A 22610-nucleotide genomic window follows, 5' to 3' on the forward strand; every position below is an offset into this window, starting at 1 on the left:
AAGTTCTAGCTTGAGTCAAATGGTAATATAAAAAATATCTAATGTGTGTTTAGGAAGTTCACTTCATAACATCATTCTTATTCCCCACTTTCCTGAGTATCCATTTTTCTTAAAGTCTCAATTTCTAATCTTCCAAGATGAACTCTTCCTATATGTGTGGCATTTAAGAAATCCCAGTAGTAGAACAGTAACTGTTAACTGGGTAACTGGTACAGGGAAAGAGAAAGTCATTTATAACTTCCCCTCAAGTTCCACATTTGAGGGTAACCAGACTCTTTCTGCTGAGGATGACTGACCCCCAGAAGAATCTCTCTTGGAAAGATTCATTTTAGTTGATCGCTAATTGACATTTCTTTCTTATGTTGCTTATAGGGTTCCCAGAAAGCAGACTCCTCTGACCCATACTTTAGGAAGTGCAGATACTTTGCAAGTCAAGTTCCCTCTGTGATGCCACAGGCTGTTTCAGGAATAAGTCCGACCTCAGTCAACCAAGTTCCCCAACTTCAGGGTAACAGTTATTCAAATTCCCTAAGGCCCCACACTACAGCAGGAAGTAGCTTATCCCATGGGGAAAGGAGGGGTGGAACTCAACATATAAGTTCTCTCTAAAGGACTCCTCCAAATTCCAAATACTCTCAGCCAGGTCTCTTCAATTTCAACCTTTTCTTTCTTTTTTTTTTTAATCTTCAAGGTGTATGAGAGACCAAGAGGCTTGGAATCAATTACCACCCAAATGCTTTGCATGTTCTATGTGACAGATTTGGCACCTCACTTTGGAATAAAGAACTTGGCATCTATCATCTTAGATCTTCAGTCATAACTGAAGAGTTTTATTTTACCTGTTAAGTAGCACTTCCCCTACCAATTGTAGCTTTTTTGTACCTTTGCCAAAAGGTCATCATCATCAACAAGCAATACCAAGACTTCATAAAAAGTCTTATATCTTTAAAAAGGGATGATTCTTATTTCTCAGCAGTTTTGCTCTTGGAAATTCTGGTTCTATTTTCATGTCTAGGAGAACTCAGTAGTAGTTCCATACAGAGATTATTTAAAGGATCTCAGAGAATCAGTGAGGCTCCCTCCCCATCATTATTTTGAACAACTGGGACACACGGGGTATGATCAGAAAAATAATTTCATTCTTTTTTTTTTTTTACTACCTCTTCTATCTTTTCTTATAATCACCTCAGATAACAAAACAAAAACAGTCTCACTTAAGTAATGAATGTTGGTAGAATAATCACAAGAGGGCCTTTTAGTTGTCTTGTGATCTGAGGGAAGGAAAGAACAGAGCAAGTGAAGAACTAGAAAATCAGCCAACCCTCCCCACATAGACAGACTTCCCTGGCCTGGAGCAGTCTAGCTGGAGGAAGAGAAAATCTTTCACCTTAAATGAAATTCACCATTTTGATGAGATACTTTAATTACTGAAACGGGACCAACAGACTTGTTATGATCAAAGAGTGACCATAAAAATTATAAAATCTGCATAACATTTTATCCAGGGGTACAGAAAAGAACTCACTCCACGAAGCAGGGTGAATAGACAGCGGAGACAAAGAATACAGGTGTGTGTGTGATTGCGTCTTTTGAGTGCCATTTGTTCAACATAACAGTGCACATGCTTTGGGAAACTGATATACTGAAAAATTAAAATCTGATTTCTCTAAGAGTTAAATGAGGCATGATTATTGCTATAGAAAAAGAATTATGAAGGCGAGTGACAGGATCAAAATGGCAGACGCTGACATTCATTCCTGTCCCAGATCCCTAAAAATGACAGAGCAGATACACACTTGAATCAATAAACCCATAGCTGCATCAGTAGACATGGAAAGTACACTCAGTTGGCCTAAATTTATACAGAATTCCTGAAACAGAAGAGGCAGGTGCACTTGTGCTGATGTTAGAAAAGACGATCCAAAGTAGATCCACGAGAGGATGCTGGAACTGGTGGCATCAACCCCAAGCTCAGAGATGATAGAAACCTGAAGCAAGAGGAGACCCTGACTCCATCACCCACTCACCCCAAACATCTTCCTTTTTCCTGGCTTAAGTGGTTCTCCTCCAGTGGCATTTAAAATTATTCCATCTACAAAAATTTGATCCATATGCCCCTTTCAGGTACTTAGATCTGAATGCAAGAAGCATCTGTAAGTATAGTCTTATGATCAAAACACTATTCTACAATGCCAATCAAAGAAAAAAAAATACCTGAACCAATTAAGTAAAAGATAATTGAATTTCTGAGATCTGGTATAATTATATCCCTTTATATCCATTTTAGGGTCATTAATTTTTAAATGTCATATTTTCATCCACTAAAATAGCTCATATTTGAGACTTGCTTGGCTATCCTTTACCGATTCATAAAAAGAATGTTAGCACACTTTTGTACCATTCATTTATTTACCGTTTTAAAGTCCAAAATGACTGTAATGCTATTAATACTAGTATTGGCCTAATTTGCTCATCCACGTTGTCCTGTTAGGTCCAGAAATGCCTCGGCACTGATCCATTAGCCGTATAAGAAAAATCTGTTTAGTAAAATCACGCATGGTTTTCTTTGTTCCTTTATGTCTGATACGTTCTCACCTTCTATGAGACAGCATCAAATGTACTCTGTACTTAATTATTAGCAGTTTTGAGGAAGTTTCCTTCCTCAAAAGCAGCCTTACATACTGATCATGACAGAGGTAGTGTTCTGAGGATTCTTGGGTGAGGGACTTTACAAAGGAAGCAACCACGAGAGAAGAGCTCCTGAACATTTTAGTTTGCATGGGACTCACTCTGGTATAGTTAAGCAGCATCTGAATAAAGTTTAAATAAAATACCAAGACAAAATGCTATAGTTTAAAATATTATTTTCCATAAATTGCTTAGACTCATTAAACAATCAGAGAAAGTCAGTGGCTTGAATGAGTGCTTGTCTGGGAAACTGCATCCTATGTGCTCTCCTGAAGCCGGAAGGACCACTGGGGTAGGAATTCAATTATGGCACCACTGAAACCTGCCTGGTATGTTTCCAAATTTCACCAACTAATGGTTCCTTTAGATTCAGCTCAGGAGCTTCGCTGTGGCCACCTCCACTAGGAAACCATCCCTGATCCTCTCCTCAACCCATTTCAGTTCAGGTGTCCCTCTCCACATCTTGATCTTCTTCCTATCATAGCATCCATCATACACTTTGTCACTGTGGTTGTACACCTGCACTTTCCCCACAAGCCTGTGAGTTCCTGATGTACAGAGACCTTGTTTTGAATTGTTTCTTACCACAGCACTTAGCAAAATAACAGGGCCTCAATATGTATTTGTGGAATATAGTCCTTTTTCCTTCTTTCCTCCCTCCATTTTTTCTTCCCTTCCTTCCTTCTTGCCTTTTCTTCTTTCTTTGTCTCTTTCCTTATTTCTTTCCTTCATTCCTTCCTTCCACAAGTATTTATTGAGGACCCACTCTGGACCAGGCACCATTGTGGGAACTGGAGATACAGCAGAGAACAAAACAAACCAAAGTCCCTTCTCTCATGGAGCTAGTATTCTAGTCAAGAGACATGTGCAATTAACAACTAAAGAAGTCTTAAGTATATCCAGTGATTTAAATGCCATGAAGAAAACTAAAGTAAAGAAAGGGGATAGGGAGGGATGATGTGAATGGGCTGCTCTTTTTTACACAAATGGGCAACTAGCTCACTGAACAAATGGGACTTGTAAGTAGGTACAAACAGAAAACAAATTTGTTCTTCCTCTATCACTGCCTATCCACAGATATTTGGAGAGGCGAATTCTTTTTTATGCTCCTTGATAAAATACAGGACAATTGCCAGGACCTGTATGTCCACTCTCAGATAATACAAACATCTTCTGGCTACTTTTGTCCCAAGAGAAGTCTCACTGAGGTAAGTAAAATCCCCAGTACCATGTAGTAGCCAAAACTTCATTTGAAATGAAAGATTCATTCCTGTCGTTTAGGTCAGCTTTGGCCTGGCATACCTCAGTGGGAAAAGCAGGCACAGTTGGCTTCTTCTCAACTGTCCCCCTTAAACTTCTTCCCTACTCCTCAATTCCCTCTGGCTTCTTGAGGGTTTAAGATGTGGGATACGAGGAAGGAGAGAGGCAAATGCAAGAAAGGTAGAAGTATACTCTTGTTTTGGTTTCCTCTGGGCATGTCTGATGTCTGACCCTCTCTGGCACTGATGGATGTTCAAAGCTGACTTTTTTAGAATGTTCTGTATTTGTTGAGATCCCTTCTGGAAACATTCAATGGTTATGTTCCATGACACAGGATGGCATTGTCTGGACTTAACTGTCCTGCCTCAGCCCCTGGGAATCCAGTCACTGTCCCTCCCATCCCTACATGAGAGCCTCTTGGGCAGGTTCTAAAATGGCTGTCATATTTCTCTTCTACATCTGATCCCCAAAAGCCACCTCTGGGCCTGAGTACTCAATAATCCTTGTCTCACCAATGATGTACATGTAGCTAGTTCCCCTCTTTCTGCTCTGCTGCTTTGGAAAGATCACCAGCGCCTCTTATCTATAACTTCACTTAGGCACCCTTCCCCAGGCAGATGAGATTCGCAGTACGCCTTTTCCAAAGCCCTGTTTCTACTCTCAAACTCTTCTTTTGGTTTCTTGGATTTCAATCCTCTTATATCCTTCATGTGAGTACTGACCTAAGGGCACCATCTTCGAGGGTCTCACCTAAGCGGCATAATATTTCACTTTGGCACATGGGACTATGGATTTGTTTGTGGCCTTTTGGAGTCTCAGCCAAAATAAAGACAAAGAAAGGCCTATTTAAAATCCTGTTACAAATAAACAATGCTCACATTAGCCCCAGTAGCAGCATTTAAGGGCAAGGAGAACTTCACACAGTGGAATAGAAATACTGATGGTCAAAAAAAAGCAACCACTCAAGCAGCATTACTGCAAAAATCCAAAAATGCTAAGACATGTAGGAGAGGAAACAGATGGAATGGGGCTAGCTAGCATGTTTGTGGACATAATTCAGGAAACAAGACAGAGGTTATAGATAAGACATAAGAAACCAATGTCCCAACACACGCCCAAGCCAGAGCAAAAAAAAAAAAAAATCAGGTTCATTTTCTGCAAGGAGGATGCAGTGTTTGGGGGGTAAAAAGGCCGCTAGGCTGGAAGTGGAACCACTTGGCACTCCAAGAGACAGGTTGAGAAGTATTTAAGATCTTAGACTCTGGAACCAGAGGGTAAAAATAGATTTTAATTTTTAATGCACTTTCTTGCTGTTTGACTTTGAACAAGTGATCGAGCTTCACCTGGCCTCGGTTTCCTCATTTACACAATGTGGTCACTTAGAGTGCTAGCCTGAAGAGTTGTCCAGAGGATGAAATGAGGCACTGTTCATGTAACCATCTTACTGAATTGATCCTATCCCATCAGTAGGATGCAATCATGAAGCAACTTCATTTTAATCAAGCTGCCTCTTCCATCCATGGCTAGTTCTTCCTTTCGCTTAATGGAAACTTTATGCAAGTCCCATAACTTTTCTAGGCCCCTCAATCTTGAGAAGGATCTCATTTTAGTTATGAAATTTTCCAGTCCAGTGAAATCATCAAAATTGCTAACTGTATTAGATTTAAGCTTCTCACCTTCCCAGCTGGGTGCTGCTTTAGGTGTGGAATCCTGCAGCCGGTGGGCCTTGCTGTTTCACAAGTGTCAGACACCTGGACCCTAAGCCCTCTAAGTTCCAGGATACACATATTAATTTCTCTTATTTCCTTGAAATACCTCTCACCTGAGGAAGAAGGGACATGCATCCCACAATGAAATAAATCCTTGAACTCTAGTCTTCACGGACATAACCACTCATACTGGCCTAACCTAGTTTAGAATATCTTAGCAGGTCCTGCCTAGATGGTCTAGCATCTTGCTTTAGGATGTGTGTTTTTCACCAACTATTGAGAGTATTCTAGTATTTAGGTCTCTATCAAAACTCTGTGGCAAGAAGAAGAACTCAACCATCCTTCTGCTACATCTAACATCACACCTGACATATGAAAATATGAAGTCTCTGTGTATCCCCCTCTTTTTAATTCCTGGGACCTTGGGTGAATCATTTAAGATCAGTGGGTCTGGGTTTAGAACTGGAATAATAATATCTTTCTTGTCAATTTTATAACTTTGTTGAGAAGTGCAAGAAACAAGATGGGTGAACAAGTGCTTTATACACAAAAAGTCTAGAAAAATGTAACTTACTCTTAGGATATGAGAACAGCAATTTTGTCAGAAATAGTTGACCCCTTGATCTATTTTCATTCCTATCTAATATATCTGTAAACCTGGAACAATAAGGAAAGATTTCAATGACCACGAACAAAAGTCATAGAGAAGGCAAATATTATCTTATTTCTACAACCTCTATTAGACCTGAGTCTTGACTGCTGTAATGTGTATAATGTACAGAATGAAAGTCTGAGGTTCCTCCATCTCACAGTTCACTTCATCTAACTTCCTCCTATAACCCAGAGACCAAGAACATTTTCCTTTGGAAATCAAAAATAAGTGTTTTTTTAAGAGTCAAAGATGCTACGTGCATGCCAGGAAATGTGTGCTTTGCCTCACTTGCTCTTGTCCTGACCACACAGCCCCATGGCTCAAGAAAGCAAGGCCAAGCTGGGTTTGGTGGGGCAGGGCAGAGTGGCTACCAACAGAACTGAGCACCAGACTTGGGAACCCCTCCATGCGCTGGCTAGTGACCAAAAAGGCAGCCTGGTGTAGAGGCAAGAGGCCAATGTGGAAACTGAGGAAACCATCAGAATGCCCTTGAGATTTGAGCTGTAGGGCAAAAAGACACTGAGCAGCACAAAATCAGGACGTCAATGAGACACTGGTGTGTGTGTGTGTGTGTGTGCGTGTGTGTGTGTGTAAGAGAGAGAAAGAGAGGAGGGGGGAGGATGTCTTGCTTTAGAGATGTCTTGGTTCCTGTAAGTGTCCTTGATTCCATTTCCAGGCAGCTGCATCTTTATAATAAATGTCCATTTTTCTGGCTATCCTTATTATTCTCTATCCATTGTTAACTATAAAAGGCAGGAAGAAACAAGCATGAGCCCTGCCAAGCTAATTCATTCCCATCACCCTGGAGAACTGAGAATCTTCTAGACCCATGTCCAACATAGAATTATGGATCTTCCTTGGCTTGCTCTATTTCAAAATGGCCCTGCCTTTGGGGGCAGAGTGTGATACAAACCTAGTCTTCTCAACACATTTGCACCTGCCCTAGTCAAATTACCAGCTCTTCAGCCCAAAAGTCATCCCATAAGGCCGAACTGAGTCTTCAAATAGCCCAAAGTTCTTGACACTGTAGGACACAAAATTTGGGGGTCTCTGGAGAGGTGAGCTCCCGCCTTACACCAATTGGGCAGGCACCTAAATAGCCAAGGAGTAACCCACTCATGACACTTCAAACAGGAAGTACTCGTGCAATGAATATTCCTTTTGGAACTGGGTCATACAAAAGTTAGGAGAATAATACTAGCGTGTTTTAATAACTCACAACTCTACTGCCTTACGACAAATACAAAGGACTTGAAATCAAAGAAATGGATTCAAAGTCACACTCTTCAACTCCCTAACTGGGGACTTTAAGTCACTTAACCTCTAGGAGTTTCTCCCCCTCTATAAAATAGAGAGAATACCACCTACGTTACAGGGTTATTGTGAAGATTAAAGGAGTCATGGAACAAAATGCTGTGGCTGCAGCAACAGCATCATAGCAGCATGGATGATATCTTGAGCACTTGCTATGGGCCAGGCACTGAGTCAACCACTTTATTTGCTTTAGCTCATTTAATTTCTCCAACAACCTTATGACATGTGCACATTTTACAGGCAACATCATTGAAGCATCCAGTGACTAAGTCATCTGCCTAAGTACCCAACACAGCATGGAGGGGTGGCACCAACAAAGAGCTCCTCCCTTTATTTTTCCACGTTTCACTAGGAAGAAGATTCAAGATCTAAAGAAATCAGCAGCAACTACTTACTGGGGGTTCATCAGTTCCAAGTCGCCAATATGTTGAATTATACAGTTTTTTTATGTTTTCAGGACCCTCTATATCATAATCTTTTGGATAGGCTTCTCGGTCATGGTGCCTTGAAAAATAAATTAGAATCTGTTAAGGGGTTTAGCTTTTTTTTTTTTTTATCATGTATTGCATTTAAAATTTTCAAAAAAATTATCCAATGAAAATTGATGGCATTTGTGACATTGTTTTAATTATTAATTCACTGGATGTGGGATATATAAAGTATTTTCCATCTCTTTTCAAGTAATGCTGAGGCTACTTCCTAAAAACAACTTAGCACATGTGATAAAACTAATAATATCATAAGAACAATACTTATCCAACACAGCAATTACTCAGTGACTCCAAAGAAGTGAACCTTATTTAATAATGTACATTAGTTACCAAAAGTAAATTCTAAAATAAGATATGGTAATAAATTAGAAAGGCAACTTGCCACTTTAGCAATTTTTTCTACCATGAATTTTAATTAAAAGTTTTTTTCAAAATGAGAACGAGCAAAGTATCTGCTCATATGGATTTATAACATGTGCTTCCTGCTTCTAAAGAGGGTTTAAAGGAAGCTGACAATTAAGCATAAGCTGGAAAAAAACATGTAGATGGAAGAGGGAGAAATATTCTAAATATCTTGACTAAAAGGGTAGACAGAAACAATAATAAAGGAGAGATTTGGGAGGAGGGGAGGAAGAAGGAGGTGGAGCGGCCTGCAGCGGAAGCAGCTATTTTTACATAGCTTTCTTGGGTAAGATAAAGGAAGCTGAACCCAACCATCCCTCCGAAGGGGCCTTGCTATTGAGGGATACAGGGCTAGGATTGTGTAAGGGATACTGAGGTAGCCCAAAATTCATCCATCCATCCACCCATCCAACTGTCCGTTCATTCAGTCAATATTTTAAGTACCTACTACATGCCAGGCAGGGAATGCAATGGGGACCAAGCCTGATGCAGTCCCTGCCTTCATTGCTCACACCCTGGTGAAAGACACAAACAAAATTCTACAATGTGGGCACAGGGTCATGGAAGCAGAACAGCACCCACTCATCTGGATGGGGCATGCTAATCTAAATCAGGAGGCCCTTTAGGACCTGACCCCCCCCCTACCTCATCCCACTCTTTTGGGGCTGGGACCCTGCACTGCATTCAAAGTATACCCTTGCCTCTCCACCTCTGAGATGAGAGCAGAACACTGCATAGAACACAGGAAGGGAGCCTAGGATGGAGCAGCAGAGCTCAGGCATGTGAACCCTCTGCCCTCCTCATGTCTGAGCATTAAATTGCAAAACACTAAAAGCATTTTGGTGCCATATCAGCATTTTCCGAGAGCCTCACAGGAAGGTCTCACTTTAGTCCTTAGGTGGAATACTGAACAACATCAAGAACCAGGAGTAGTAGAGTGAATGGGGCCATGGGTTTGAGTTATTGCTCAAGTCCTAGCTGTGTGACTTTGGGCAACTCACTTAACCTTTCTGTGTTTCCATTTCCACATGTATAAAATGAGGACAGAAATAAGACCAATAAGATTTTTGCAAAGTGAAAAAAATAAAAGCAGAAGGTTCTTCAAATACTGTAAAGTATCATTAACACCTATGTATAATGAATACCAATCCAGCTTTAAAAAATTCTGGCGTACATGAATTGCAACTTTATTTTTTCCATAATTGTACTTAATTTATTTTCTAAGTGTTCATATCACTAAGATGGAGAAACCTTAATCTTGGTCAATTCTGGATCTCTTCCCACTCTCAAGGGCCTGTGTGGTGCCACAATGCCAAGAATCTATCTTTGTTGCCATCATCTCTCCCTGCTGACATCGGTGGAAATCTCCTCATTCTCCTGTGGTCTTCCATTATGGATCCATGCAAATCTCTGCTATGCCCTTCTGGTCCTGACACATAGACTCTTGCTTAGACTAGCACTCTGCCACAAGCGTGCCATTATCTAAGCCACCAAGAACCTTCATGAGCCATCAAGAACCCAGAGTTCCTGGAAAACAGATGCCATCCCTGAGCTGTTTGCCTGGCCCCTCAAGAAGATTTCATGTCCCCCTCACACTGGGCTTGGGGGATACAAACAAGCCCCACAGTTCAACAGCTCCGAAATCATTTCCTTAGGAATGGAGGGCTCGGCAATGATAGGTCCCATCTGCTTGAGAATTTCTAAAGCCTTAACCTTTCCAATTTGGGGTCCCAGACAAACCCACACATTTTCAACTTCTCTGGGGCCCTCCATCTTCGGTCCATGAACTCTTCATCTACCATGGGACCGGATAGCCAGCTCTTCAACTATTCTTCCAAATCTATGGTGTCATCCTAAGATCCAAGTTTTTGAACCCCAAACCCAAGAATTTTGTGTTTTTGTTGCCTGCTGGGTCTTTCTTCCCGGAGGCAATAAAACCAGAGTAACTCCCTGGGAGCATAAGAATAAACAGGAAAAGCACAGTCAGCCTCTGAATGTGTAATCCTAGTGCTCACTTCTTCACTAGTGCCCATGCACAGTGCCCAGGGTACAGAGTGTTTTAAAACATGAGAGTGTTGGGCGCCTGGGTGGCTCAGTTGGTTAAGGGATTGCCTTCGGCTCAGGTCATGATCCCGGAGTCCTGGGATCGAGTCCCACATCAGGCTCCCGGCTCAGCAGGGAGCCTGCTTCTCCCTCTGACCCTTTCCCCTCTCATGCTGTTTCTCTCTCTCTCTCTCTCTCTCAAATAAATAAATAAAATCTTTAAAAAAAAATAAATAAAACATGAGAGTGTCTTTTAACTATTTTTTAATCAGCAAAAAAAGAATATAATCCATCTTTGATTATATCCATCTTTATAACAGTGTAGTTATAAACTATCATTTTTAACTTTTTTTAATGGAGTAAGGAGCCCATGAAGGCAAAGATAATTAGTGTCCATGAAAGTCAGAATGTACTATAAATTTTAAGTTGTATTATAACTAGATTATTACAAAAGATGCAGATATGTTCCTTTACTTAGAACAGTCTCTGTACTAAAAGTCCAGCACTGAAAACATGAATCTATAATGAAAGACTTTCTGTGGAGAACTGAGCTAATACAGTTGGCATCCCCTAATGCCTGCCAGTTGCCCACAAATGTTGTGCCCACAGTCTGCAGGCCCTGAGAAATACACAGCTAAAGAAGAGTCGCCCCGACTTCTAAGAGACTGCCAGCCTGGCAAAGAGAAATAAACATGTTTAAAAATTATAAAGTATATAAAATATAATATAAAATATAAAAAATAAATATTTACTATATACTAAATACATGTTTAATATGTATAAAATACAGTAAAAGTGATTAGGGTATTATAAAGAAAATGTCAGACTTAATTAATTCCTTGATTTTATTATGTCAGGTGAACACTGGCTTGTGCCTCAGTTTCCCTGAGATAAACTGAGAATCATACACTGAGGAAACAAATGAATCAATGGATTGAGAGTCTCGAGTGAAAAGTGACATGTAAATGCAAAATATTATTATGCGTACTAATACTATGTCTATCTACCATATGCTTTATTTGGGTGTTTTTCAATACTTTGTTAATGCCAACTAAACCTTATAGCATCTTCATGAGACATATATCAAGGTATTGTAATATATAATAAAGTAAAATATAAATAAATACATATATACTTTCTATAGCCTTGTTCTCCTTGCTACCTGCATTTATTAATGGTCACTATACAACCGGCCATAACCTGTCATTTATTGCAAGAGAAATTCATTATGAGAAAATAATAAAATAAAAATTATAATAAAATAAAATTTACAATGTCTCTGGAACAGTAACTTTCAAACATTTTGAGCACAGCCCCCACCAAATCCACCCCAACCCATCTTGAGACACTGGCCAATGTCTGAAGACATTTTTAGTTGTTGCATCAGGGTGGGGTGGGTTGTTACTGGTATCCAGTGGGTAGAGGCCAGTGATGTTACTAAACATCCTATCATGCACAGAAAAACCCACCCCCATAAGAAAGAAATATCTGGCTCAAAATGTCAAAAGTGTCAAGGTTAAGAAAGCTCCAGGGTACAGTTATACCAGACTCTTAGATCAGTGGTTCCCAAACGTGTTTCATGGAGCAGCAAAACATCCCCCCCAAATCTGTAGAACCAACATAAAATTGCCAACTTCCGTTTTGACAGAAACATTAAAAATGAAAAATCATCTACTGCCTTTAATAGGAAGACCTCTAACACCAAAGATAAGGAAAAACAATCTCAGAGTCCTTTAAACCAAATAAATTTAGCTATACAAAAAACTTGCCAGATTGTCTTCACAGTTAGTCTTATCACCTTGGATTAGTAATAAGGTCATTGTTGACCAGTACTGGTCTAGTCTACTGACTGGCTTCTGCAGATATTAATTTGTCCAGACATGAATTTGACAGCAGCTGTTCAGCAGTCAGTTCAAGCTCAAAGATGCTTGAATACAGGTATTTCGTGCTGCTGACTGAAGGAAGAACTATGTCTTCCATGTCAAGCATACAGGTACTGGCTGACCTTCTTGCCGGGAGAAGGGTCCACAGGGCTCCCTGCCTTCAGTGCCAGAATCTTCCTTGACAAACAGCCTTGCTTCTGCTTAGGACCTTGCTCCATCAAGGCCAGAGCTGAGGGCTGTGACTCTTTCTCTATACAAGAAATCTTATGTAAGACAACCTCAATTATAAGAGATGAAGCTTGCATTCTATACCCTCTTGTGGAAGAGACAGTATGAATAGGAACAGAATTGGGAATGGGGAAAGCACCGAGAGGACAGGATCAGAGCTGCCAACCGTATGAAAAGGAGCTTGGAACTATGACCCTGTTTTCAAAAATGCCACTTAGACTGCTTCAGAGGGGATTAAGGTCAATACAACCCAGTAGGTTAAAGACAGCATGATCAGGTCCCATTCTGGACAAATGCCCAACATATGCAGTCGGTATGTAACTTCCCATCACCAACTCTATATAATCACCTGAACCCTTGAGGTCCTGTTCTTCCTATCTTTTCAGGCCTGATGTTGTCCCAAGTAATGCCCTGTCAAGAGACCAGGGTCTGTTTCTGGGGTCCCTTGGGAGCTTGGATTTCCTATCATAAGAGTTGGATGACTCCAAATTGGATCTGCAAGCCCCCCTTGAGTAAACACATACGATCCTAAAGTGAGTTGCAGAACTAAACAAACTCGAGTTCAGAGCATTCGCAGGCAAGGACCTGCAGCTCCCCTCAGGCTGCCCCAAACCAGAGTGGTCCAGCTACCACTGGAGGACAGGGTGGGGTTAGGCCATCGGATTCTCCTTGCAGGAAAGGAGACCAAGTTGCACTCTCATGGACCAAGTGACATTCAAGTTACACTAAAGTCTACACTCACTTTCTGTGGTCCCACGTCTACGTGGGGGGAAAAACGTGGGGGTTTTGAACAAAACCTTTACCTCTGCTCCACCTTTCACATTTTTTTCTTTATAATTATGCATTAATGAATCTGCCTTCTCATTAGACTAGGAGTAGTTTAGATACAGGAATTATTCTTTATTCATCTTTGTGATCTCAGTGCCTAGCATAGTCTAGCACATTATAAATGCTCATTAAATCTTCAATGATTGATTGATTGAATGTTCTTATATTGTGGTACTGTCACCTCAATATAAATGTTGAAAGCAGAGGCTTTCAAATGTGTCCATAAAAATAAAGAGCATCCCAGCTCACTCTGCAAAAGCACACATAAAGAAGGAGTGATTATGCACATAGAGATGCTAGTCCTTTGCAACAAAGACTTGTCTCCAGAGGAATTATAAATCTACTTGCTGAATGGGAAAGTTCTCAACATACATATGCATAACACTGATTGCAATGGGCGTGTGAATCTGAGCAATATCTGACATGAGAACAATGAAAATCCCAGCCCTTCTAGCTTCTAGTTACTTGACAAGGGACACATTTTCTTTGCGGATTTCAAAGATGTTAAAAATGTTTAGTTAAGACTCCAGATGGAAGAATATATTAATTTTAAATTTTAGAATTATTAATATAGTTCACAACTACTCTGTCAGTTATTGTATTTTCTGATATAAATCTAACCCATATAAGAAGAGAAAGATATCTTTTCTATTAGGTTTTATAAACATCTGCTATCTAGAACTTTAAAAGAAAATTACCCCAGAGAGTCAGCTCTATTTCCTGACACCTCAGAAGCATAAAACCAAGAGAATCAAAAGCTACAAAGAAACATTTGACAATGCTCTTTAAAGATTTCATGGGAAAATGATTTACATGCCAAGGTAATGTTATTTTAGTGGCACATTCATCAAACTGACAAATGAAGACTTTTAGGTGTATTTGCAGAATCATAAAGAAAATCTTATGTCCTTGGGAGAACTGGTGACATTTCAAACTTAAGAAGAGGGACTCTGGTTTTCAATGTCTCAAGCTTTTTGTGATTTGTGCATCTATAACCTGAAACCACAGAATCTGAAGCCTAAACTGCACTCAAAAGAAAACCATTTGACGAAGGCAGATAAGTGAAGTCATTTTCTTCACTGGACATATATTGAGTGGCATGTAAATAAGACCCCATTATTACGGATTTTAATAGAAAATCTTCAGAAATAGGAGGCCCTACGGAGAATATTGGGAGGAAACAAAAAAGAATATAGTAGTGGGAGCCTGTGTCCAAACTGTTTAAATGTTAAATAAACATTGTCAGTCTGAGTAACTGCCAAACACATGACTTTGAAAACAGCTGAAGGGACATGTATTAGACAGGGTGACACTGTAATTGATTAATCCACCTGGAACACTTTTAGGGGGAAATGAGGTACTAAGTACACTGGGAGTGGTGAAAACCAGGACTGTCCTGGTCAAATCAGGATCAGGAAATTCCGTTACTCCATGTTTAAACAACTGGCTCTCAATGATCTTAAAATCCTAGGATGTTTCTCAGAGTTTCTTTGATCCTCCCCTCCAGAATCAACTTATATCGACTGGCCAAAGACACTCTGGGAGGTAGAAGAGTAAGACTAAAGAGAGACAGAGTTTTTTTTAAGTGTATTATACATTAGTAATTACAGTAGTCCACAGAAAATATATATGATAGTATATCTTTCATGAATGGCATGAAGACCAGTTTGTTCCCCCGCAAAACAAAAAGCAAACACCTGATTACTTGTAATAGCTCCTTTCCTATAGTCTTAATATTACTGGTTTAAACAATTTGAATTAACTATTCTAGCATAACATCAAAAGATTGTATTATATGAGCTTAAGGCCCATTTTAATGTACACTTCTGTGAACCCATGAGCAAGGCATGTTGACTAGGTATTATAAGGTTCTTTGGTTTCAAAGCAATTCATTTCATTCACATTAGAAACAAATGAACAAATTGTTCTTCATAAATAGAATCTAAAGTTTAAATATTCTTCCATTATGAACATTGTTATACAAATGAGCATTTCCCCCATGTCCTCCTAGAAATCATTGAAAAGTAACAAAGGAAATGGAAAAATTAAAAGCAAACTAAATTTTTGGCAAAGTCAGAAGTTATAATTCCCAGATCACACCATGTGCAAGGGCTCCCATAAGCAGCCAAGATCCATTCAAAACAAGTGGAACCAAAGAATTTGTCAGAGACAAGTGGAAGAAGTGAAGATTAAGAGGCTGTAAGGAGAAATCTCACTAACGAGATTGGTCAGAGGTGGGAACTCTTGGAGTGACAGCCAAATTATATTTCCATGGTTATGCAAATAAATTCACTGAAAACAATGGAAAATGCTAGATAAAATACATTTTTAAATCAACACATTAGAAGTACTTAAGAGCTGAAAATCCAATGGGGGAACTTCCATGTCAATTTTTGGATGAAAGCCTGTAACCAAAGGGTTAAGTAGAATTTCAAAACACCCAATCTGCTGATGCCTTCAAGGTGTTTGCCAACACTGCATAGGGACAATGATTTCAGGGCTAGAAGAACAAAAATCTAGCCCTAGAATCCACCTAGAGTGAGTTCTATAAGAAAGTCTTCTATATGTGATAGACATTGTGCTCACCAATATAATTTCTCCTTCTTTCCTGGGAATACAAGAGGTTAAAATTCCCAGCTCTCCTGCAGTTAGTGGGGCCATTTGACTAGTTCTGGATAACAAAATAAAAATGAGCAGAAATAATATGTGTCCTTTCTGTGACAGTGAAAGCTTTTGTCCAATTCTCAATTCTTTCTTCCCCTGCCAGAGCAGTCAATGACTTTCTAGAGGACAGAGCCTCAATCAGCCTGAATCCCAGAGTATCTAGGTGGAGGAGTGCCCCCCTCCACCAAAAATTTACAGATGACTTTGTGTGAGCAGGAAATAAACCTTTATGTGTTAAGCCCCTGAGATTCGGGGGACTGTTATCACAGATTAAGTTTAGCCTATTCTAACACAGAAATCAGTACCAGAAGTGGGGTGGGTGCTACTGTAACAAAAATCTAAAGTATATGGCCAGGCAAAGACAATAGGAAGCTGATATCGCAGGCTTTCTATGAAAGGCAAAACATTTCATGACCACAGTAGGCAAAGAGTCAACTAATGTACCTAGTGAGACCGAGAAAGAGATTGAGAAAGTTCATGAGTTCCGTGTGTGAACTGCGATTGTTTTTTGCCAATGTATTTATAAAACAGAGAGAGGTAAATTCAGTGAATTGGCTGGTTTACAAGAAGGTAAAGAGAAATGAGAGTCCTGAAATTTGGGACGTGAAATGTTAGAAGATCCAGCAACTTTTAGATCTCAAAGAATAAGAGAGAAAACTCAGATCTTTTTGAGACAAAGTTCTATCAAAGCTGAGCCTTGTAGCAAAGTTCATCCCATTGTTAGATGCTCCCAATGAATTAAGCTGCATCCAAGCAAACATCTGCCTAAGGAGATAGTCAAACAGAAATTCCCAGGGTTTCTGATTTCTGTAACTACAGCAGTCTCAAAGTGATATTCAAGGTATTTATTATAGGAGAAAAAGTAAAGAAATAAAGCAGAACTTTGTCTAGAAAGAATTAAGAGTGAGGTTATTACCAGTTGGAATTGACTGAATTCAAACAAATAAACTTATGAAGTTCCTAAAAACTGTTCTTCCAAATTAGCCAGGAGTCTGAATTTAAAATCCTTTAACTGTTCAATATTTAAAATATTCTTTGGGAGGCCCCTGGGTGGCTCAGTCGGTTAAGCATCTGACTCTTGGTTTGGTTCAGGTCATGATCTCATGGGTTTGTGGGACAGAGCCCCCCCACCCCACCCCACCGACCAACTTCGAGCTCCACATTCAGCAGGGAGCCTGCTTTAGATTCTCTTCTCTCCTTCTGCTCCTCCCTCTCCCCCAAGCGCGCGCGCACTCTCTCTCTCTAAAATAAATAAACAAATCTTTTAAAAAAAAATTCTCTGGCCCCCAAACTTTTGGAACTAGGAAATGAACTGAGAAAGCCAAACAGTTCACAGGAGGGCATAGTCTACAACATCCATTGCAGACGTGGTCAAGAATAATAGAAAAGACCACACACAGGGCAGAGCCAAGGACCACAGAGAACAATGGGAAAGGGAAGCTGCCCCCAGAAAGCAGAATGGGGGTCTAACAAAGAACATTCCTGGGGCGCCTGGGTGGCTCAGTTGGTTGGGCATCTGCCTTCGGCTCAGGTCATGATCCCAGGCTCCTGGGATCAAGGCCCATGTCCGGTTCCCTGCTCAGCGAGGAGTCTGCTGTTCCCCCTGCTTGTGCTCTCTCTCTCCCTCTCAAATAAATAACATCTTTAAAAAAAAAAAAAAAAAAAAGAACATTCCTGACACCAGCTCCGGGATCTGTGTACTGGCCAGGACTTAAGAATGACTGTGGACAAGTGACAGGCCTGTCCCTTCCATCGTTATTTCTGAGCAAGGGCGCTTCCTACACTTATCTTGTCCCTGTCCCACCATTGTGCACTGGGAACAGAAATCTGTCCTTTTCCTTTACGGTTTTCTGAATCATTTAGAGCTACAGCTAGTCTACAGCTAGACTTAGTAGAGAGATAATGGCATGACATGGGGAGATCTTGAAATTTTGACCTGTGACTGGATAGAATTTGGGTTATTATCCTTGGATAAATAGGTGAACATAGTCCGCACATGGAGTGTGAAGCCAATATTTGGTGACCTGCCTAAATACAACTTAAAGGGCACATAGAACTTTTATACAAATTAAGAAAAAATATTTTAATGTGTTTGAAAGATATAAATGACATTTCAATAAAACTAAAAATTTATAACACATTTTTAAAGAGATCCTTCTTCAATCTGAACATATTTAAACACTTCAAAGATCAAAGATCAATACAAACTTAAATTGTTGAAGTTCTAAAAAATACCAATAAATTGAAATACCACTTATAGGAATCCATAAGATATAGCTAGGGCAGTACCCAGAAAAAAATTCTAAGCTTTAAGTACTTATACCAATAAAAATGAAGCAATGAAAATAAGTAAAATATCTAACTCAAAAACACAGAAAAAAGAACAAGCAAGCCAAAAGAATCCAGAATGATATAGCAATTCAAGATAAAGGAGTAGTTAAATGCAGAATTAAATAAGTTAGAAAACAGAATAAATGAATAAGTAAGCAAAATAGACACATCTAAAAAATCAAGAAAAAGGGCAGGAGATATAAACAGAGTAGAGGGATATAATATCCACACTGTGGAATATTATTAGGCAATAAAAAGAAATGAAATATTGATAACTTGCTACAACATGGGTGAAACTTGAAAACATTATGCCAAGTAAAAGAAGCCAGTCACATAGGACCATATATTATTTTATTCCATTCATATGAAATGTCCAGAATAGGCAAATCTATAGAGACAGAAAGTAGGTTAATGGTTCCTAGGGCTTGAGGGTTTGGGGGATTCAGGAGTAACAGCTAAAAGGAACAGGATTTCTTCTTATGTTAATTAAAATATTCTAAAATCAATTGTGTTGATAGATGTACAACTTTTTTTTTTAAGATTTTATTTATTTATTTGAGAGAGAGAGAGAGAGAGAGAGAGCCAGAGACAGAGCACAAGCTGGGGAGAGAGGGAGAAGCAGGTTCCCTGCTGAGTAGGGAGCCTAACACAGGGCCTGATTCCAGGACCCTGGGATCATGACCTGAGCTGAAGACAGATGCTTAACCAACTGAGCCACACAGGTGCCCCATGACAGATGTACAACTTGGTCAATATACTGAAAGCCATTGAATTATACACCTTAAAAGGATGATAATGTATAGTATGTGAGTTGTATCTTAATAAGGTTGTTAAGAATAGGAATAACCATCAAAATAGAAGAAAAATTTTAAAAGCTGCAAAGACTACTTTCCATAACTCTATGCAAATATATTTGGAAAGCTAGATGGCACACATAACCTTCTATGAAAAGTAACTTACCAAAATTACCCTGGTAGAGACAGAAAGTCTAAATAGACAATTCCCAAAGAGGAAACAGAGAAAGGTGTCAAAGAAAAAAGAGAGTTACCCATCAAACAGTACCATGCCCAGATGATTTTATTATAGAAGGAAATTTCTTATTTGTACCTTAATGTCTAGCAGGATGTTTGACATGCCCTGATCTCCTCAGGTGTCAGAGGTAAAAGGCATTGATAGGGTCAATAAGACCTGTAGTGGATCACGTTACATTCACTCCGCTCATTTTGACATATGTGTAAAACAACCACAGGCAGATTTTCCAAATTATTTGTATTTGTTGTAAGATTATTTAACATATAGGGGAGCCTAAGTGGCTCAGTCAGTTAAGCGACAACTCTTGATTTTGGCTCATGATCTCAGGGTCGGGAGATCGAGCCTCACGTCAGGCTCTGTGCTCAGCGGGGAGTTAGCTTGAGATTTTCTCTCTCCCTCTCCCTCTGCCCCTCCCCCCACTCTCTCTCATATAAATATATCTTTAAAAAAAAGATCGTTTAACATACAAAATAACGTAACTAAAAAAAAAAAAAAATGCAATCTATCCAGACTAGATTTCTCTACTAAATCACACAATACATATACTTCTTTCAAAGTCTAGAAGGAAGGCCACAATATGTTAACCTGTAGGAAATTGCCTTCAGTGAAATTTTGGTTGCTTTGTTGACATGCACCCCTACAATGAGAGCAGGTGCCACTAAGCTCTGAAAGCTCAGGATTATTATGCAGTAATAAGTAGAGAAATCCTTTTCTGTGACAATCTATTAGGAGTGTTGCCATTCACACCCTTGCTATGAATGGCCATATGTAAATTAGCTAACCTGAGTGTGTTGGCCTTAGATATATCTTAGCTCTGTTGTCCCCACCCATCTGGCCATAGAGTTATGGATATGTAACTTAGGCATCATATATACAGATTATTGAATGCTATTAAGATGCTGTGACCCTCCCTAGAACTAGAAGTCACAAATCTTGTAACCATACACTTGACATCACTAGAGACTGGTAATTATGCAATCAAAAATGCCCACACCTATTACCAAACACTCCAATGGAAGGGGTAGTAATGCTTTCGGTTGACAATTAACTAATGTGCCATCTTTAGTTCTCCATGTGAACCCTAGGAGCTAGAACAGTCTCCTCTAGGGAACCTGTCCTGGTCCAGTAGGCCTAAGTGCTCCTCTTGGATGTTCCCAGAGCATCCTGCTTACCCTGATCCTAGTATGCACAGTGCATAGTATTTGCCTGGTCAGTCATCCCTACTCCTGTCTCACAGTAATCTTGACCTCACTGTCAAATCCCAGACTCAGCAGAGTGCCTGCAACATAGCAATGGTTTAATAATAAATACATTTTTTAAACAAATGCTATTCAAAAAAAGAGCTATTTAGAAATAAAAATATTTTTAAGTGATTTTTTTTTTCAAAAGCTGATTTAATACTTCTGGCTCCTGCTTGAGCATCTCAGTATTTTTCCAAGTGTTTAAAAAATTCTGACAAGCCATTCATACATTTTAATTCCAAAATATTCTTTCTACCACTTTATTTTTATTTTTTTAAAGATTTTATTTATTCATTTGACAGAGATAGAGAGCGAGAGTACAAGCAGGGGGAGCAGCAGAGGGAGAGGGAGAAGCAGGCTCCTCGCTGAGCAGGGAGCCTGACAACATGGGGCTCCATCTCAGGACCCCGGAATCACGACCCAAGCCAAAGGCGACACCCAACTGACTGAGCCACCTAGGTGCCCCTTCTTCCTACCACTTTCTATGAAAGAAAGCTAAATTCTTTGCAATAAATAAATAATATTATGTTAACTCTTCCATTTGAACCTAGAACGATCTGATTGGGGATCTAACATCTTACCAAAGAAACATATATAAATCTCTGCCAATTAATGGTTAATGCATCAAAACTTAGTTAAGTTAAAATAAAGGAATAACACTGTGTGACTCCTAACAATTAAAATGTAATTGTATTTCAAAATGAAATAAGGGAAACCGTAGTAAAAGATTAGTGTCTAGCAAAAACAGTAATACAATATTCAAATCTACTCAGAACTTTTTCAAAGCATTGTAAAAATATATTTATCTAATGTCTACATAAGATTTCTGTTTTCTGTCCATTATACCTAAAATCAATTTTTTTTAAAAGTGCATTGTGTAGGTGCTGGTTGGGTGGGGTGGTGAAAGTTTAAAGTCAAAGTAAGAGCCAATGTAGGAAATCCCTAATATATAAATGTGTATATTCTAAACTTTTGCTATAAAATTAGGTGTTTGGAACATGGAATTCATTCTCTACTACAGTAGCTATCTATAGGATATAGCAGATGGTGAAGATATCTCTAGGATAGAAATGGGATATAGTAGATATCTATAGGATTTTGAGCTCAGCGCTCCTTTCTCCTGGGTATATCCACCTTATCCTATGGTTATTGGAGAGCTGACATATTTCCACCTAACCCTGCCTTTTTTGGATGACCCCAAATAGATACTTGGCCTAAGAATGCACATCTAACCTGAAATTTTTGTATGCAGAACTGAAAATACCTTAAAACCAACCTTATTTTTTTTGTAGGATAAAAATATAGATAAAAATTCCAGAACTGCCTCAGCCGTGTTTTCTGTAGTTTTCAATGATAAGATGAAGCAAACACACAAAGAGGAAGAGAGAGGAGAAATTAGAGACCTGCTTGCATTTGCGTCTTTTATTCCAGTTGTTCCTAAGGTGGAGCTGCACTCTTGTCTTCCTTCTTATCTGGTAATCAACCATTCCACGAATATAATGAGCTGATTCATTCTCCTCTTGTTTCCTTAGGCTCAAGCCGAGTATCTGTCACTTGTAATCAAAAGAAGTCTGACCACCTCACCAGAAAAGAGTACCAATAGGTGGCTTTCCTGGCCAACTCAGAGTAGTTTAGTAATACTAGCTCTAGTGCTATTTAAAAACTTGAGCCCACGGCGCCTTGGTGGCTCAGTCGGTTAAGTGTTCGACTCTTGATCTTAGCTCAGGTCTCGATCTCAGGGTCGTGAATTCAAGCCCTGTGTTGACCTCCACGCTGGGTGTGGAGCTTACCTAAAAACAACAACAAAACCTTGAGCCCTAAGCCTGGGCATCCCAGCATCCATA

The 22610-nt window shown here is 39.5% G+C and overlaps 1 protein-coding gene across 8 annotated transcripts in view; it reads right to left on the bottom strand.

Annotated features, from left to right (window-relative positions):
- The window catches only part of C13H9orf135 (chromosome 13 C9orf135 homolog), a 249536-nt gene that overhangs the window by 172986 nt on the left and 53940 nt on the right, over positions 1–22610 (bottom strand). For 5 of the 8 annotated variants that reach the window (XR_003523802.1, XM_027616385.2, XM_027616389.1 and 2 more), the window contains one exon: positions 8019–8127. The exons of the other annotated variants lie outside the window; for them this stretch is intronic. Coding sequence is in view for 3 of the 5 variants with exons in the window: in XM_027616385.2 (XP_027472186.1) it covers positions 8019–8127 (109 nt within the window). In the remaining 2 variants the exon portion in view is untranslated. The remainder of the gene's footprint in view (positions 1–8018; positions 8128–22610) is intronic. 8 annotated transcript variants of the gene reach the window in all.

This window comes from Zalophus californianus, chromosome 13 (assembly GCF_009762305.2).
Source record: "Zalophus californianus isolate mZalCal1 chromosome 13, mZalCal1.pri.v2, whole genome shotgun sequence".
Taxonomy (NCBI): Eukaryota; Metazoa; Chordata; class Mammalia; order Carnivora; family Otariidae; genus Zalophus; species Zalophus californianus.